General features: G+C 43.6%; 3 protein-coding genes and 1 non-coding gene across 7 annotated transcripts; 1 reads left to right on the forward strand and 3 right to left on the reverse strand.

The window, feature by feature from the left end:
• The first annotated feature begins 2003 nt into the window (after positions 1 to 2003).
• LOC120694906 (esterase AGAP003155-like) lies at positions 2004 to 7123 on the forward strand. Its single transcript, XM_039978227.1, has 8 exons — positions 2004 to 2215; positions 3210 to 3565; positions 4093 to 4302; positions 4390 to 4482; positions 4699 to 4797; positions 5955 to 5996; positions 6357 to 6588; positions 6728 to 7123. Exons 1-8 carry the CDS (start codon positions 2140 to 2142, stop codon positions 6880 to 6882), a joined length of 1263 nt encoding a protein of 420 aa, XP_039834161.1. The 5' UTR covers positions 2004 to 2139; the 3' UTR covers positions 6883 to 7123.
• An 11-nt stretch (positions 7124 to 7134) lies between these two features.
• On the reverse strand, positions 7135 to 11591 carry LOC120694905 (CBL-interacting protein kinase 3-like). 3 transcript variants are annotated; one of them, XM_039978224.1, is made up of 15 exons: positions 11299 to 11589; positions 10525 to 10765; positions 10363 to 10425; positions 10163 to 10234; positions 9862 to 9969; positions 9682 to 9762; positions 9522 to 9575; positions 9312 to 9437; positions 9122 to 9211; positions 8780 to 8902; positions 8580 to 8687; positions 8000 to 8113; positions 7762 to 7818; positions 7602 to 7676; positions 7135 to 7516 (listed from the first exon to the last, which is right to left on the reverse strand). In XM_039978224.1, the coding sequence occupies exons 2-15, from the start codon at positions 10711 to 10713 to the stop codon at positions 7433 to 7435; spliced, it is 1344 nt and encodes a 447-aa protein (XP_039834158.1). In that variant the 5' UTR covers positions 10714 to 10765; positions 11299 to 11589; the 3' UTR covers positions 7135 to 7432. The 3 variants fall into 3 exon arrangements, with proteins under 3 accessions (XP_039834158.1, XP_039834159.1, XP_039834160.1); XM_039978225.1 differs by lacking the exon at positions 11299 to 11589 and adding an exon at positions 11132 to 11155; XM_039978226.1 differs by lacking the exon at positions 10363 to 10425 and having other exon boundaries at positions 11299 to 11591.
• A 969-nt stretch (positions 11592 to 12560) lies between these two features.
• Positions 12561 to 18127, reverse strand: LOC120694903 (alpha-L-arabinofuranosidase 1-like). Of its 2 annotated transcripts, XM_039978223.1 has the most exons (17): positions 17328 to 18123; positions 17115 to 17169; positions 16718 to 16929; positions 16462 to 16583; positions 16223 to 16376; positions 15952 to 16021; positions 15714 to 15859; positions 15588 to 15633; positions 15457 to 15509; positions 14669 to 14813; positions 14323 to 14441; positions 14168 to 14239; positions 13977 to 14080; positions 13744 to 13800; positions 13356 to 13554; positions 13101 to 13244; positions 12561 to 12982 (listed from the first exon to the last, which is right to left on the reverse strand). In XM_039978223.1, exons 1-17 carry the CDS (start codon positions 17514 to 17516, stop codon positions 12863 to 12865), a joined length of 2007 nt encoding a protein of 668 aa, XP_039834157.1. In that variant the 5' UTR covers positions 17517 to 18123; the 3' UTR covers positions 12561 to 12862. The 2 variants fall into 2 exon arrangements, with proteins under 2 accessions (XP_039834157.1, XP_039834156.1); XM_039978222.1 differs by having other exon boundaries at positions 13101 to 13554; positions 17328 to 18127.
• Positions 12587 to 12659, reverse strand: TRNAE-CUC. The gene has a single exon. It is a non-coding gene; the product is annotated as a tRNA-Glu (tRNA).
• Positions 18128 to 19033: the final 906 nt, after the last annotated feature.

Genomic DNA, 19033 nt, shown 5'->3' on the forward strand with positions numbered 1-19033 from the left:
TATTGGATAATAATGATAATTTTGACGGCGTGGTGCTGAGGACGGTGACGATGTCGCCGTTAAGAATAATTGATCTGGCTCAAGAAAATTCCGGGGCCAGTTGGGCCGAATCTCAGAGGTTGATGGAAGATTAAAAGCCCACGAGCACCAGGCGTGTCAACGTCCGAAAACTGTCGGTACCCCAGGACTGGGGTACCCCCTCTTGCTGTGACTAGGCAAGAGCCTTTGTAGTCATCCTTGACTACAACCAAACAGCCGGACCCCTGCAGTCCGAAGTCCTGTCCTCCCGACAAAGGTCCGGACCTGTTCCACGGCCGGGGAAGGTCTGGGAACGCCACGTGTCCCAGGAAAAACAGGCGCTCAAGCGCAAGCAGCCAGGGCTCCGGACCTCCCAAGGAATCCGGACCCCCGCGGGGTCCCGGACCCCTCATAGGGTCCTGGATAGCAACCGGACCCCTCTCCAAGGGAAAGTTTGGACGCCCCGCCTCAGGGTGGTCCGGGGCCGACACGTGTATGAGGCCCTTGGTCTCCATGTTGAGGTCCACCTACCTTCGCATTTATTGCGGTAGGTGGACGTCCACTTTGATATAGTGGAAGCCGAGGCGTTTGACTGACCAGGGGGTACTATTGATCGCGTATTACCAAGGCAGTGGAGCCGATGGCGCCGCCCATGCCGCGTCTGCCAGTCTGCCGTAACAGTCGGATACGACGGCTCGGCTTCACCCATTATGACGCTACATAATAGCCTCAGCAGGCCACGCCGCAAGCTACGCTACTCCAACGGGCGCCTCGCTGACGGGACAAGAGAAGACCCCCTGTGTCAGAAGAGCAGCAGTACGCATATCGAAGGAAAGATTCGCTACCACTGTAGCCACAGTCACGTTGGGCCCACCTGTCGGGGCATCAACGTTCTATGTATCCGCCCCCCCTTTGATCTATAAAAGGGGAGAGCGCCGTTAGAAAACCTCAGGCTGGGTAAGAGCCAAGACCAGCAGAGGATAGATTCATTCACACAACCAAGACAATACATCTCCCAGTGGACGTAGGGTATTACGCTCCGGCGGCCCGAACCACTCTAAATCGTGTGTTCCTGAGTCCCAATCTCAGCGTAGATCTAGCCCCATCGCCTAGTACTTCCCCGAGTACTCCCTCACTGGGAATAGGCGGGTGCGCTCCGCCACCCGGCTGTGGGTACCCCTGAAAATCCCCGCGACAAAAACTTTACAAATCGAGGGGTCCTTTTGAAAACTGCCAAACTTGATTAAAATTTTGGCACTGCGCGTCTCAACCGCGTGGGGGCTATGTACGTCATTTTGCTCATTTGAAAAATGCCAACAAACTCTCCATTATCCTGATTCCTTAGCTTTAGGGGCCCACATGTTGGCATCGTCCTGCAAAAGTCACCGGCCTGACCTTAACGGAGTAGCTGACAAGTTACCAAAATGCCCATAATTCCTCTCTCGTTCATGTGACGGAGGATGATGATAATAATACTGACATCTATTCTTATCTTTGACTATAGACTTGTTGATAGAGAGAGACAAGCAGTCTCATTGTCAGGGGTAGCTTGTCTGCCATTTGAATGTTGTAAAAAGACTTGGCCTTGTTGTCTTTTTAAAAGGACTAGTGTAATAATATTATTATTTAAGCTAAAATTTCATGTTCAATGAAAAAGTAAATCTTTTCTATTTTGAACTTTGGCAGGTGAGTTTTACATTTGATTTTCATCACTATTCTGCGGGCAATCAACAGCAGTGTTTTTCTCTCACACCAAATCAGCATTAGTCACTAGCCAGATAGCATTACTTTTCTCTCACAGCAAATCAGCACTAGCCACTAGCCGCGGACAGTCAAACAGAGCGAATATATGTTCAATCCAATTTTCGTTTGCCATTTGCGCATTTAGCCGTATGCTTGCCATTTTCGAGGGTAGTTTGGGGATTTGGATGCGCCGAAGGTGACGGCCGCGTCTAGTGGCAGCGCGTATAAATCGGGGGTAGGAAAATTCCTGCGGACGCCACGCCATTGAACGCTCCGGGCCTTTCTTCCCACTCTCGCGTCCGCGTCCGCGTCCATCGCTTCCCTTCCTTAATCCCGCGCTCCTTGCCCCGCTTCGATCCCTCCCCCACCACCAGGCTCATGGCGGATCAGCTCACCGACGACCAGATCGCCGAGTTCAAGGAGGCCTTCAGCCTCTTCGACAAGGACGGGGATGGTAAGATTTCCTCTCCTCCCTCTCTGTAAGTTCGGATTCGGATCGGAGGTCTGTGCTACAAGCGCGATGCCCGCGAGCGGCATTCTGTTTATACGGGTCGGGGGTGGATCCGATCCGGCCCGGATCTGACCGAGTCGGGGGCCGCAATCTGGTCGCTGTCGGGTATGCCGTATGCCTAGTGGAGAACTGGCGATGTAGACCCAAGGCTTATCTCCTGGCTTGACCATTTTGTCACTAGCTGTTCCATCCCGTCCCGTCGTGTTCTGTTAACTAACTAGGATCATTTTGAATTCTGTTTTTTTTACAGCGTGTTTCGAGTTAGATTCACCTGAATTCCATCCCTGTATCCGTAGAGGCATTTCGACCTTTTACTTTAACAAATTACTTGCTCCTCTTGAGATCCCGCGAGCGACTGGAAATTTAGGCGGGAAGTTAACTTGAGTCAATCGTTCTGGCTGTAGCCTGATAATACTATTTTTCAGCAGTTCTCCAATTTAGGCTTTATAATATGCCCCAGGTTGGCCTGAGAGTGGAGAGACTTTAAAAATTTATGCAATCAATTTGTGTATGTAATTACGTGGTATAGCTCCAACCAGTTTCCAGTCACCTTTTCTTTTCTTTTGTTTCAACACCATTCCCCATAGTCCTTAAAATTCACTATAGTTGGAAACAAAAAATAAAGTTGGACTGGTTTATGTTAGACGAGGGTACGCTTAACACTCTGATTGGCCAAGTTTTTGGTGTTACGTACTCATGTTTTGACAAAAGTTTGTCAAAAGTGAATGATTAAACCACTTAGCAACTGCCCTGGTTTCCAACAGAGCATTCTAAAGTTTGACTACTAGAGCCCCTTTTTGACATGTCGATCTCCCCCAAACTTGACACATGAATCATTGCATCATCGATTTTAGTCCACTATATATTTACCTAATTATAATCACAGTACACTCTTCAGGAACTGATTACATGAATTGTTTGCCGGTGCCCTGTGCAGGTTGCATCACAACCAAGGAGCTGGGTACTGTCATGCGTTCCCTGGGCCAGAACCCTACAGAGGCTGAGCTCCAGGACATGATCAATGAGGTTGATGCCGATGGCAACGGCACCATCGATTTTCCAGAATTTCTCAATCTTATGGCTCGCAAGATGAAGGACACTGACTCAGAGGAAGAGCTTAAGGAGGCCTTCCGTGTGTTTGACAAGGACCAAAATGGCTTCATCTCCGCAGCTGAGCTCCGCCATGTCATGACAAATCTTGGTGAGAAGCTAACTGATGAGGAGGTGGATGAGATGATCCGTGAGGCTGATGTCGATGGCGATGGTCAGATCAACTATGAGGAGTTTGTCAAGGTCATGATGGCCAAGTGAGCCACTGAACCATAATCTGAAGGCGGAGAAGATTGTGCATTGCATATTAGTCAAGATGCAACTCTTATTTCATCAACTTGCTGTGAAACATTCTATTAGCTGTAGTTGCTAAAAGGACAGTGCAGTTCCTGCTATGTTCTTCCCTCCTGTGTGTTTTCAGATCTCTTGTTTTATGTGAACCTGTAATGCTCGCCCTGCCTGGTGTGTACTGGTTGCAGTTGCTCCCTTATGTAGTTATATTTTTTTCCATGAACTTCTGCTTGACTACAAAGTATCATTGGATGACCGGCATTTTCTATTGCATTGGTATTTTCTTCAGTTAACAGATGCTGCTGTGCTTCAATGCAACTTTATCATTCTGAATCGCAGGAAAAAGACTGTTTACTGTAAGACGCATAATATGAGCTGAATTTAAAAATTGGTTAAAGCAAAATATGGTATTATCTGTTGTTTTGCTGGGTTTTGGGTAGGTTGCAACCAAATTTTTGTTGGGTGATGGCAACGTTTAGCCTCGGAGTGGTAGGTACCAGCTACCACAAGCCCCCGGGTATTTAAGGTTCCAGGAAGTTGTCTCAATTTGTGCTGCGCCTTGGGGAGTTCTCATGGAACAGGGTAAGAAAGCAAAGGTACTGTGCCTGCATGGCTTCCGGACAAGTGGGAATTTCTTGAAGAAGCAGATCAGCAAGTGGCACCCTTCTATATTCCAGCAGTTTGACATGGTTATGCCCAGGACTCAAAGGATCTGATTAATTGGTTTGCTTTCTGCTTTGTTTTGTTCTTGAACATTTTTTTTTCTGGGTTTTCAGGTATTCCCTGATGGCATCTTCCCAGCTGGTGGAAAGTCGGAAATAGATGGCATATTTCCACCACCGTACTTTGAGTGGTTCCAGTTCAATAAGGTATGTGCTTCAGGTTGCTTCAGATGAAACGACTGAAATAAGCAGTTATCATGGCATTCTGATACCTGATTTATATTTCAGCTACAGTTTGATAATCAAACTTAGGATCATCAAACTTAGTCTGTCTTAGCTATTCATGCCAGAGACGACCACTCTTCCATTTTCCGTTCCTATGAGCCAAAACAGTTCAATGTTTGATTATTTTTTTCTGCACAGGAGTTCACGGAATACACAAATCTAGATGAATGCATTTCATATCTGTGTGATTACATGGTGAAAAATGGACCTTTTGAAGGCCTACTTGGATTCTCCCAGGTAAAAATGAAATCCAATGAAGCAACTATTTTGGAGCACCTGAGAATTGTGTCCTATGTTTTTGTGGAGTTTGAGTTTATTTAGCTCCTGAGATTCGTTAATTGTTAATGTATGATAATACCTGCATACAAACTAGAATATAGGTTCCAGCAAAGGATAAAATGCACTGAACTGACACTTATTGAACTGCTATGAAGTTTGGGCAGGAGGGAAGGTGGAAACCCGTTGATGTCTTGCAGTTAATTTTTTAATTTCCTGCTACCCAAGGTGCACGTCTGACAGGATTATAACTTACAAGCACTTCGACAGGAGCGGAGCCAGAAATGGCTTTCACCAGTGGCCATGTGCTGGATTGGACGAATTCGAGCCAAATTCTAGTGCTTTGGGTAGAAAACCTGTATATATGTACCTAAGATGAACTAGGCAAGAACGGTGCTGCTGCATGCCTAGCACGGGCACTGATCCGGCCCTGCACTAGGTCGCATCAGTTGCACAGTAAAGCCCTGAGAAATTGATTGAGTTGTGACCTTTATTTTTTAATCAAATCTGACTTACTGAAGGATGTTGGGGCTGTCTTTGAACTTGTTTTGAGTGTATGGTGGAGTTCTTTTTTTTTCCTTGAACAACATATGGTGGAGTTATACGGTGCTGAATGTTGGCCTACAAAAAGGCGACATGTCCAGCAACTGAGTGTAGCAGAGATGCGGATGTTGCGGTGGTTTTGCGGGCACACAAGGAGGGATAGAGTCCGGAACGAAGTTATTCGGGATAGGGACGGGGTGGCACCAATTGAGGAGAAACTTACCCAGCATCGGCTGAGATGGTTTGGACATGTCCAACGAAGGCCTCCTGAGGCGCCGGTGTGTAATGGGGTTCTTGAGCGGGTCGATAATGTAAAGAGGGGTAGAGGTAGACCTAAACTGACGTGGGATGAGTCGGTTAAGAGAGACCTTAAGGATTGGAATATCTCTAAAGAGATAGTTTTGGATAGGAGCGCTTGGAGACTAGCTATCAATGTGCCTGAACCTTGAACTTATTTCTTTCGGGTTTCATCTCTAGCCTACCCCAACTTGCTTGGGAAAAAAAGCTATGTTGTTGTTGTTGTTGAACAACATATGGTGGAGTCTTGCAGCTTATTTGTTTATTTATCTTTCTAGGGTGCAACACTTTCAGCCCTTCTGATTGGCTACCAATCACAGGTAAAATTCGACTCCTAAATTCTTTAAAACTTGCGAGTTTTATTCTAGAGGCAGGCAGGTAGCACGAAGGGACAAGATAAAGCAAACTGTGTTTGCGAATATTAATGAATTTAATATGAAATGAAGCTCTATATTTGGTACGAGTGAGTTTTGGCTACTACATACTGAACCTTGTCCTTTTTCTGGAAGAATATTAAAAATGTGAATTTAATAGTCATAATTGGTGTAGCACTTTTATCAAATGTTGTCGTAACATTTACACTGTGGAAACTTAAGCAGTGAAGGTGTTTATACTGAATTTTTCCTGACCATATGCAATTTCTGACACCATATGGATTCTAACTAAGTTGAGCAATTTAGGGCAAGGTTTTGAGTGATCATCCACCAATTAAGTTTATGGTCTCCATATCTGGGAGCAAGTTCAGGGACCCAAGCATCTGCAATATCGCCTACAAGGACCCGATCAAGGTGAAATCAGTGCATTTTATTGGAGAAAAGGACTGGCTCAAAATACCCTCCGAGGAGCTGGCTTCTGCCTTTGTTGACCCTCTCATCATAAGGCATCCCCAAGGCCATACAGTCCCTAGGCTTGGTTCGCACTCTTCCCAGATCTTCTATTCAATTTGTTTCCATGCCTCCATTGAATCAGCATAAGCTTGTTGCTTTCACTCAGCTATTCATCATATTTTGCATAGTACTTTCTTGTTGATGGAATGCTAATTCTTTTGCAGACGATGCATCTGTGAAACTACTTTCTGAATGGAGCTCAAACATCCTGGAAGACCTCAAGAATGAAGATGTTAATGTTACGGAGGCCTTGGATTCAGATGAGAGTGCTGATGTTGAACTTGCAGAAAACAACATGGTGGAACAAGTTGCTGCTTGAGCATACTTGCTATATGATGTGTCTTTGTTTGAAACCCGTTCTCACTTTTCTATAACCTGAGTAATCCATGGAATCCGCGCGATCTATATGTGCGTCCCATTTGCTAAAGAATAACATCATTCTCTGAAGTTTCAGCTGAAACAAGTTGGTTCAGATATACAATGTACAAATACTTGCGTTGGCAAGGTATCCTTGTAGCCGAACATTATTGAGATATGGCGATGGTCTATTTCTGTTTGAACTTCTGCAAGCTAACAAACATTCATCTCCATCATTCCAGAAAGTTTCAGAGAAAATTGAACAAATGAATATGAATAGCTGAATAACATGTCAGTGTTTCACTACAAGAACAACCAACCCTCTGACCTACGCTTCATCTACCTCTTCATTCATCCAAAACCTTAAGCTGCCTTTGCAGTCGAAGCCTATATGTACATTAGGCATCAAACTTCTTTGTAACAAGGGAGCTATGTACAGGGGAAATAAGTTTCTCGTTTTGCCCCCCACCCACCCACACTAAGTTCTGTAAGGTTGAAAGTCTGCAACCGCTTCATGGCGAGGAGGTTCCATCTTTGACTTGATCATCACATACCCAAACAACATCCTTCAGCTCCATGGACAGAGTTCTGTAGAACTGCAAACAATGGATGTGAGTTTTGGCTACTGAATCGATGATTACAACTACTTGGGTCTGTAGACAGAATTTCAAATACTGGTACATTTTGAAACTCCAGTGTATCTCCCTTTGCCTTCTTCAGCTCAACCACATGCAGGGATGGAGCCACTTGGAAAACCTAAACATGCCAAAACATAATATCTCAATTAGTAATTATCTTTTATTTCCATATGTTTTTCTTATCACTAGGTGTCCTCCCTTACCTCAGTGGCGACATTTAGATTTCCTTTTCTTCCTGCTTTTGGGTTCTCCATTAGCATCTAGAAAGAAGAGCGGGGGACAAAAAAGATACGAAGACTTGTCAAGATTCAGTTCATGGTATAGGAGGTCATAAACATGGTTTTATTTATTGATTTCTGATTTTTCTTCAAAATCAGCAGGACTAATCTGAAAGTAATATAGTGACAGTAGGAACATTAGAGGCAAGGATTGCCATCACACCTTGTAGTTTTTCTTTTGGATATCGAATCCAAGTGGCTTAGCAGCTTCTTCTATTCTGTTGATGATTTCTTTTGGAGGACATTCCGATGCAAATCTTGTTTCTCGCTTGTACTTCTGAAAGAGATTAGTAAAATTGAGCTTATCATCACAATGGCACAGTTCAAACTGTTTTATAAAAAACTCGGCCGGGTGGGGAAAGACCGCCCCACCGGTATTATCTAAGAGAAGACTCGGCTTCCCCGACCGAGAAAATCCCCAAACCCTGGCCCCGCCCTGACACTGGGAGACGTAACCCCTGGGGACTACCTGCCTGGGCCATGTAAGGGTCCTCAGGCCGACCTGGGGCCGGCTCACAACCAGTGCTTTGGCACACAGGGCCAGCGAGGGGATTTTTTTTACCCTCAGCCTGAAATTCGCTCCCACGGGGAGTCGAACTCAGGACCTGAGGGGTGCCGCCGGAGTGACTAACCAACTGAGCTAGCATCCTTTGGCTTATAGGTAAAGTGTATAGTAAAATACATTATATAGGTGGTCTAAATTGACTCAGGATATACACTTCTGCAACTCAAAATATTCTTACCTTGTCAGATTCAAAGAAATTCTCCAGATTCAGCCCCTTGCTCATTGAAATCAATTCGAATGCATTCATCGAGGTTGGTTGCCCTTCCATTTCCTCTGTTACAAGTTCCTGGAAATGCATAACACCATTAACTTAATCATCATATGTCAACACGAAAGGCTTAGTACTTTCTAGTGACAACCTGGTTCAATCTAATTCACCTCTGAGTCTCCAAAAGCAGCATGAACATCATCTAGAGTAGCTTGACATTTCTCATTGAAAACAGGTGGCTTGTAGCCCTTTTTGAACCATGGATCCTTTTGTACTTGAGGAACCGTAATCCGCTGGTAAGAAAACAAGTTAAAGCCAAGTAAGACAGCAATCTGCAAGTAACATAGGCATTGACAAGATACTAAAAGGACTTCATATTTGTAGACGAAAAGCCATTCAAAGCGAGAAAATGTTCAGCAACTTAATGTTGAAACTCATGCAGTACAGGGACATCACTTGAGCTTCATGAAAATCGTTCTTATTTATAGGTTCATATTTCAGTAGTGACTTACAGTTGAAGGATTAGGATCCAGAATTCTGGTGACCAGCCTCTTGGCTCCAGCAGAAAACCAAAAAGGACATGTAAACTGAGCTCCTGAGATCTGTCAACAGAGAGTGAATTAAAAAAAAAATCCGAAATGCTAGAATATATTTGAGGTGTTGTTTTTTGCCTAGCATGAGGCGTTGTTCCTCTGTATATACCTTGTTATAAAGGGATGCAATGTTGTCATCCTCGAAAGGCAGATGTCCTGCAAGCAGCACAAACAGGATTACCCCACAAGACCAAAGGTCTGCAATGGCACCATCATAGCCTTTGTCATCAATAACCTACATAACAGATAGCAATTTGTGTTAGGCAAACTTATTTCTGGTAAAAACAAAAAGATGTGGAGCTGTAAAAACACGCATTACCTCTGGAGCAACATAGTTAGGTGTTCCACATGTAGTATGCAGTAGTCCATCGTTCTATTACAATTAAAATTGTTCAAGAATTGTGGTGAAATTAGCGAAATGCAGTGAAACACAACAAAACTGCAATAACTTCTGTAATCTGATTGTTGTCTGATTGTACCTTCACTTGGTCAGATATAGCACTTAACCCGAAATCTGAAATTTTTATGTTTCCAGCAATATCAAGCAACAGGTTCTCTAGCTGGCACACGAGAAGCATCATTGTGTCAATTTCATACTATTTTGCCAGATCATATCTGATGGCACATACAAAGCGCAAAACCAAGGAGCAATACTACACCTTCAAGTCTCTGTGGTATACACCCCTACTATGACAATAATCTACTGCATTTATCAGCTGCTGAAAATATCTGCGTGCTTCGTCCTCCTTCAATCTTCCACTTGTGGCCTGATTGTGAATTCGGACAGCAAATTACCAAACTGCCGTGCAAAGAAAAACAACTACGGTGCTACATAAAGCAGGGAAATGTCCAATATTTGTATATGTAAAGTTTAGGCCAGACGAGCTGATAGGGTGGTACATAAATTTTACGACAAAAAAAGAAGATCAAATATGAGGAAGCAGATATAATAGTACTTACAACGATATCATGGAGCTCTCCACCCATAACAAATTCCAGAACAATGTAGATCCTCCTTTTACTTCCCATCACCTTGTTGTAAGAAAAAAAGGGGGGGGGGATCCAAATGGGTTATGAACAGTAGATCTGGATGTGCATATTTCAATCGCAGGCAATGTAATAGCGAAAAATTATTTGTATATTTGGAGTTTAGGGTTCACCTCATACAGTCGGACAACATTGGGATGCTGTATTAATTTCATTGTGCAGATTTCCCTCTTAATCTGCCATATAGTTTAGATTGAGGCTGGAACTGTTTTTTCCTTAATCTAAAAAATGCACAGTGAAAATCAAGGAGAGTAGCACACAGTTTTAATCCCCACCTGTTCAACCAATTTGTGCTTCTGAACCTTTGCCTTGTCAATGATCTTGATAGCTACATGATCCCCAGTTTCCATGTTCTTTGCAATCCGGACCTTTGCAAATGTTCCTTCCCCAATAGTGCGGCCAAGCTCATACTTGCCAACGCGGCGCTTCACCTTAAGTGAAGCAGCTCTCTTGGCCCTATACATGCTCCAAAGACAGTCTTCCTAATCGCCTTGAAACCAACCAATTGTCAGAGACCTGGTGCAAGGTAAACAAACATTCAGGCTGCAAAAGCAAAGCGAATCAATAAACCGAAACTGGAAGCAGATCACTAGATGGGCAATGCGCGTGTGTCATTCGGAAACGAATTCGATGAATTGGATATCGGCATTCACTTGTTCCGTAGTAAAACTAAAGGCAGGATTTTTTTTTAAAAAAAAGGCCTGAAATTTCAGAGAAATGTGAGGCCTTTGTGATTTGAGTCATCTCCAGGCATCTTTTTTGGGACACATGCACAAAACTGAATCTCAGAAGCGATTCATGACCAAGCACGAAGGCAGATTAGTAACAATTGTGCAGCAACAGTAGGAAAAGCGAGGATCAAGGCGCAGCTAACGCGCATACAAACAAGCCATGGCTGCCTCACTGCTGATCCAAAATTTGGCAGGGAAGGAGACGAGCAGCCCAAATGCGAACTGCAAAGCTCGACTGATAAATATCGCGCGCAGATGTTGAGCCAAGCGGAAGAATCGAAGAATAAACGGAATGCTCAAGTGCAGTACTGTACGTACCTTGAAGAAGCGCGTAGAGCGGCGTGGTCAGGACATGAACATCCAGGAGGGGGGGGGGAGAGAGAGAGAGAGAGAGAGAGCGCGGTAGGAGAGCGAGGAAAGGGACGAGAGAGGCAGAGGTTGGAAATAGCAACAAGACGAGAGAAGACACAAGAGAAAGCAGCTTTTAATGTACAGTAATCTGCAGAGGGATGATGAGATTGCTTTGCTTGTGATTGTTGAACTTGACAAACAATGCCATCTTCCTCTTCCTCTTCAAAGCACCACCCCAGCTTTCTCTGTCTACCTGTGGGCTGCCTGGTTGGTGCCTACGCACACTGAACGGATGATTTTATTTTTATCTTTTTGGTTTACTTACTTATATCTGTAGGTGGTTATTAGATACTACAGTACTAGACACACGGTTCACGGTCTCTTTTTGTGTTGTTTTTTTACAGTGGTCTCTTTTTGTATTGATGATGGGTATTTTCAATCTGTCTTGGACCAGGTGGTGGTGGTTGTTTATTATGTATGTAGGTGTGGGCTGGGCGGGTGGTGGACGTGATTAGCCTGCCCAAGCTAGGCATTGACAGGAATGGGTCACCCGTGTCCAATGTCAACAGCAAGCAAGCAAGCTAGACTACACCCAACGACTGCTGCTGGAAACGCGTACAGTAGATTACAGCTAGCTGGGATAGATGGAGATGCAGATACTCAACACAAGGGCTGTCATGTGTAATGTGAGCACGCACGCGTAACTGACGCGTACATACAACACAATAGTGGGCTGCAGAGGAGATGGAGGGATGGATGGATGATCCTGTCTTTCTTTCTTTCAGCCAAAAGCCAAAAGCCATTATCAATTCAAGTCAAGCCAACAATGCAATGCAATGCAACGGGAAGAATGAAACAGGCCGCCAGAATGCCAGATGGCTTGCAACTGCATGCCATGCGAGTATGCGACGACCTGGAATGGAGTGGAGAACAGGGCAGGGCAGAAAGCTTCCTGGCAGGTGCCTGCTGCACGCACGCAGACGCAGGTAGGTAGGTAGGCAGGCGTCAGTTTTGGCAGTTACTCAGGTCGCCGCCCCCCAACGTAACGGCCTTCCTTGCCTTGGAGGTACAGTAAGCTTGGAGTGTTGGACACAACACACACACTTTGACCAAGCAGAGCGCAGCGAACGGACACGCACCACCGCCTTTTCCTTATCTTGGCACTTGCATTCCCTAGGGAGGCAGGCAGGAGGCTGCGTCCCAAAGGAGACAGACAGCAGCTGCAAAAATGAGGAAGAAAAAAAAGGGACATTCTTTCCGTTGCCGGGACTCGAACCCGGGTCTCTCGGGTGAGAGCCGAGTATCCTAACCAGCTAGACTACAACGGAGCTTGTTCTCCTTGACAATAAGATCCTTTTCTATTACATGAATTGATAGTTAGCATGGAATCGCTAGCATCTTAAACATCAGCCTTACGCAGAGCACATGTTTAATTACAACCACCGGTGCGTACGTATCCAACAGCTACTGATACTCTGGCAATGCAGTACAGTCTTTCCTCGTCGTTGGGTTGGTCACCGCAGCTGCTTCTTCAGATGCTGGCATGCTTGCTCGCCTCCAGCAGCAGGTCAAACGAGGTGAGGGAGTACGGCCTCAGGGACAAGCCCATCTGCGGCTTCGCGTTTGCCAACGGGCTCGACACCGGCGCCACCTGCACAGTTTGATTCACCAAACATGTCTCCTTAGCATGCTACCAGGCTCTACTAGCTCCACAGCTATAACAATAACCTGCATCACTTCTCAATGCCTCATTCAGTAAACCGACCGACCTTCTCTGGCTGCTCGAAGGAGTTCTCGTCAAGTGGATTGCTGGATGTTAGAACTGTCTGTTTCGATCCAGACATCTTGATTCCGTTTGCCAGCCCCACCACAGAGATGTTGAGATCCACAGCTCTGTTCCCGAAATTTACCACCTGCAACAAAATTTCGATTGCCAACGTCCTTGCCCATTCTTGTTTTTCCTTTATTTCATATTTGCTACTTTTCTGATTGTTGAAACATGGAAATTGGACGATGGCGATTACCTTTATTCTTAGGTAAGGGCTTCTGTCTGTAGCATTCTGCAAAGTGATGGCAGACGCAACCAGTTGATCGTAGTCGGAGATCTGAATGGTGGTAGGGTGAAGGGCAGCGCCACTCGAATCCTTGAAGAAGTGTAGCATCCAATAGTTTGGGCATCCATAGTGCTGCCACGAGTTGAAGACGATGGCGTCTGGGCTCCACCTAATTTCACATATTTTTCATTGTAAAGAAAACCATGTGTGTTATTCGAGTACATGGTAGAATGAAATAATTATGAAAGTCGGATTCTGGAACTGATTAACAGAATGCCAATTTATCTTCAAAATCTGTGCAAGGAGAAAGCGAGACTTCAAATTATAACATGTTTCTCTTAAGGTGCTGAGTCTGTACCTGCGATCATTGTCATTTACAAAAAGGGGTGCACAGCTCGCCATCTCGACCACATCACTGCAGTAACCAAAAACAAAACAGATACAAAAAATTTTAGGTTTCAATATACTTTTTCTAATCAAACAAATTAGTATCACGCTTTAAATTTTAAATTTTGTTGCCACAAGCAATGCGAATCTGAGAATTGCTTGTATGACACAACTCTACAATTAAGAAGAAAGAGTAAAGTTAACCTGTTCCTTTCCAATCCAATGAGAAATGCAGCCTCTGCTAGTGCTGCTACCAGTGTTCCTTTGCCAGCATCATTCCCAGTCACAGCATACTCACTAACAATTGCCTAAGGAGTCAGAGTATTTCTCCATCATTTCTATGTGTTAAGTTTTGAAATAAAACATTGCGATATACGGAGAGCATCAGAATAAACCTTGGGCGCACTACGTGGTGTGTTGTCAAACATACTAGTTCTGGAAAACATATTACTCGAAGAGGTGTAGACCTGCAGCCCAAAAGATGATGTTTTTTGTCAACCATGGTAAAAAATTTTCTCAAGCAACCAAGGAAATAGCATAGAGACATTACACGAACATCATACAGATCAGCAGGGTTGGATGGAGAAATAGTCGATCTATCACAACTTGATATAATGTTGACCTCAGGGTATGCAGCTTTAATTGCAGAATAAAACTTTTGGTAATTTCCTATAAAACGAAAAACAAAAGAGCATGAGCCTTCTTCTTTTTGCATAACTGAACATAAAAGGCACACTGAACTATATTCTTACACATCAAAATATGATGACTTAAAAGTAGAACCTATAGTCCTATACTGTTCAGAACCGATATGCAGAAAAAACACTGATATACCAACATGCCAGATCATGTGAGTTCAGGTGTAGTGCAAGTGGGTATATAGCTGAATGGCAAACCTCTGTAGTAGAGCATCCAGCATTCTTGATTTCCTATTGAAACATAATCAAGCTTAAAAGGTTCTGGATGTCCCATTGCTGCACGAACTGAACCCCAAGGTGTTTTGGGTCCTCCCCTGGCAAACTCGATGCCATCAACAACATCCTGAAATAGTCAACGCATAAACAAAATACAGAAAGCAGCAATGAGAAAGTGATAAAAATAGTCAACTTGGATCGGGCAGTACCGATGAATTCAGTGAGTTTGGAACTGAAGTCCAAAGCAAGTTATTACAGGCATCAGATCAGAGTGAATTATGGAAATAGATGAAAACAACAGTAAACTCACTGCTTGTTCAACTAAAAGAAAACTACTTGCCACCTCACATTTTTCGATCAAAGGCAGCTGGCCCAGCTTTTATTGAAAGCTTAGCGAAGCACTTGCCCACCTCACATGTCCCCATCAAAACATCAAGACAAAAATAACAGTAAGCCTACGAGTTGTGAACTGTGTTTCTTATACTAATTGTTTTCCTGTGTTCACATAGCAAGAATCACTTGTTGAACAAGATCATGTTGCCATCTGCATAACATATTGGACATGTTAAGATGTCCTTGTAGTTTCATGATTTCTTCAACTTCAGTTAACAAAAGAGAAATAGGCCTTATGATTTAGCTGTCCAGCATTTTTTTTGTCTAGAATATTAATTAAAGAAATAGAAACCAAGGTTTTTCCTGAAGTAGTTAACTCAGTCATATTCCATTCTTTATCAAAGGAAGATTTGACCATACAATATGTGAGCAAATACCTTAACCAATGATGCTATTGTTGCAGTAGAAACTTCTTCATTAAGGCTTGCTCCTGGATTGTTGAAAAGAATTTCACATCATAAATCAAGTGATTAGCTAGACCTCAAATGTCTTCAGGGACTGAAATTACCATCATTTACCACCCAAACTGGTGAAGCACCGAGGTCTTCAGCCAACTACAGTACAGAAACGATCAATAATAAGTATACTTACATTAGATATCTTAGGTTCAAAGTCAAATTGCGTGTATAACTACCTGAAGGAATTCAAAAAATCCAAGTCCATCATCAGTCCAGTATCCCCAGGCATCATTGAAGTGACCAGGTCTTTCCTCCCATGGTCCCACAGTTTCGCTCCACCGAAATGCATTCCGTAGGTGATTTCCCATGGCATAGTTACCACCTGAACCATGCAAGATATATGTCATCACCATAAGTGCATGTTCCGTGTTTAACTTAACCTTAGACTAGCATAAGAAAATCAAAGATACAAACCTGGAAATTTGAGAAACTGAGGCTTGAGATTGGCCAACATCAAAGAAAGATCTTTCCGAAAACCATGCCCCTAAAACAAAATTTAATGAATAAAGATCAAACAGTCAATGGACCTCTAAGTTGGAGGAAAATAAGCATTGCTTATAAGTTCTAACCTTATGTAACTGGGCCAGTTGAAATAGATTAACATATATGTTACACCAACCACTAAGAAATAAGTTCGCACTAGAAAATAAAGAAAGTAAAAGCAGTAGTGGATACAGTAGGATACCATGTAAGTGTCCAATGGCATGACTGACACTTGATCAAGCCAAATCACCCCGCTCTTGCTGGTTGTAAATTGAAGCCTGGAGTTGGTATTATTTTGCCTGGACTTCAAACTGAATTCTATCTTTGTCCATTTTGCAAAGGATTTCTTGCTACCTCTGAAAGTGCAGTGAAAAATCACATAAGTCTTACATAAAAATGTATGCATCCACTCATGCTAGCGTTAACAGCACAGTACATTACGTGATGGTATGAGCAGCGAGTTTTTGTCGACCATCAGAACTTGTCAATGAGACGGTCAAGGACACCGCATCTGATGACCTAATATGCATGCTCACCTTATAAACCTTCCCTTTTTCAATGTTCTGAAGATGAGAGAAACATATCACACAAGGCAAGGTAGAAAATAGTCACAGCATTTCATAGGATAGATAAATATCATGCCAGCTCCAGAAAAATTTATAGGTTCAGCATGCATAAGTAAATGGAACTGCCATACCATTCCCCAGTAACCAGGATTGTAGACCCCAACACCTCCGGATGGGCAGGCATTGGTTCTTTTAGAATCACAAAGAACCTCCATCCGAAGTGCAATTGGATTATGCGCAAAACATGAAGTTCGATCAGTTCCAACAATGATACTTGATTCATCCCCAATGATCAACCATGGATCGATATTGGAAGGTGTATTAGGGCCACCAGCCTCGAATCCTGGAAACAACTTTGTGAGAGCCTACACAAATTAAACAAAACAAAAGGAGAAGTGGAAAAATGGGCACGTCATGCATCAATACAATCCTGACATTAGCCTTATCAGATGCAGGTGTTTTTCTAGATGCAGTAAACACAACCCATATCAGATGCAGGTGTAGAAGTAAGTGTTTGCTTTTCATTACCTCTGTTGCTTACAAGCTCTGCCCACAACCCACCAGCTCCAGCATGGTTGATCTCCTACAAGTCGATCCGGAAACTTACTCAGATTACCGTCAGAGCAGAAAAATCAATAAAATTCCTTCCATGTTTTGGTTTCAGAATTTCTATTGTTGATGTCACACCAGATGAACTAATGATTCTGCTAACTGATACTACGATTGTAGCCTGACTCTCACCTCAAAAAAGATACCGAACATCTTATCAGGGATCTTCCTAGCATTCTGCAGCGAGGCATCCACTGTCAGCTGCCCAGTTTGGCTCTGGCCCTGCACAAACCGAGCAGACAATGCCCAGCACAGGGCACACACTACAGCCAGTGCATGAAGCAAAGAAGCAGCACGGGCTATCTGTCTCTGCACTCCCATTATTCTCAGTGAGTGATTCACAGCTCAAAAACGCGAAGGGACATTCTCTATATATATGCACACGCTGCTATGTTAAAGAACTAGCAATTTGTGCAAAAAGGAGTTGCACGAGTGGAAGCAAAGCTAACCAATACGAAGATGATGATGAGAGAAAGGAGGATAGGAACGGACAGCATTCTGTTTGAAGCTTACTTCTCCATTCACTGCCGCACGACATCGCGGGGAAGCAACCATGTGCCATCATTTATCAATCCCTCGATGAATCGCATGAATATAAACAAAAAGGAAAAGAATCTACGGTGGCCAATGTCGCGGGGAAGCAAAGCTGCAATTTTAACCCCACTAGGGTTGCGGCGGCTCACCAATGTCGTCAGGACGGGAGGAGGTGGCGCCAGCCGCCAGTGGGGGTCGGCCACGCTGTATCTAGGACTCCGCCGTCCCTCGCATGGAGGTCGCTGTCGAGCGGGCAACGGGGGTGGAGATGGCAGCCGCCAGCAGCGGCGTCAGTGGGATTGCAATCGGACGTAGTTGGTGGTGGCACTGGTACCCATCAGTAGATTCAACAACTGCTGCAGTGCTGCTGCTTCGCTTCTACTGCGTACTAATCTCTCTTCCTCAAGCTGGCTCTAATTGTCTCCCTGACCATGACAGTTTAATGTGAAATTCAATCTGCTTATCACAAATTACAGTGACCAAACGCCATGATAGTGTTCTATTCTATTCTATACCTGCTATATAGTATATAAAAAGAAACAGGAAAATCGATGCTGATGCTAGGGAATTAGGGAAAATATTCGGTGCAAACCACCTTCTCGATGAAAACGTGAAAACCCTTTAAATAATTATAGTTACAAGTCCCTAAAAAATTTCAAACGATACACATCCATAGTGCATCATTAAGTGTGCTTTGTATCAAAAGTTGAGATGCAAAGTCATTTTGAAAAAAATCATATGAAAATAATAAATTCCATATGCAAGTGCACTATAAAGACAAAATTGTCTTCTAGTGCTTTATGCACTTTGAGTTTGTTGTTTTTATTTGAATTTTTATAGATTGAGTTTGCATCTCAACTTTTGATACAAAATACATCTAATGATGCACTATGGATGTGCATCGTTTGAATTTTTTTTGAAACTTCCAACTATAATTTTTCACAGAGTTTTCATGTTTCCACCGAAAAGATGGTTTGCACTCAATATTTCCCCGGGGAATTATTTATGAGTTGTGCGCTCTGCATTGACAATTCTCCCTCCTATTCTCCTCCCAACAATTATGCTCAGGTACTGTAGCAGTCTCGGCAACAGTAACAATGAATTGAAAAAGGCGGACGAGTTTGCGTGCACGACTGAATCCTGCGACGCTGACTGAACAACAGAACAAAGCTGCTCCTAAGTCCGTGGAACGCGCCGTGTTTAGTTCCCAAATTCAAAGTTCCAAAAAAATTTTCCCGACATCTACATGGAGACTTAAATCTAGACGAAATAAAAAACACATTGCACAGTTTGTCTGTAAATCG

Source organism: Panicum virgatum, chromosome 2K, assembly GCF_016808335.1.
Source record: "Panicum virgatum strain AP13 chromosome 2K, P.virgatum_v5, whole genome shotgun sequence".
Classification (NCBI taxonomy): domain Eukaryota; kingdom Viridiplantae; phylum Streptophyta; class Magnoliopsida; order Poales; family Poaceae; genus Panicum; species Panicum virgatum.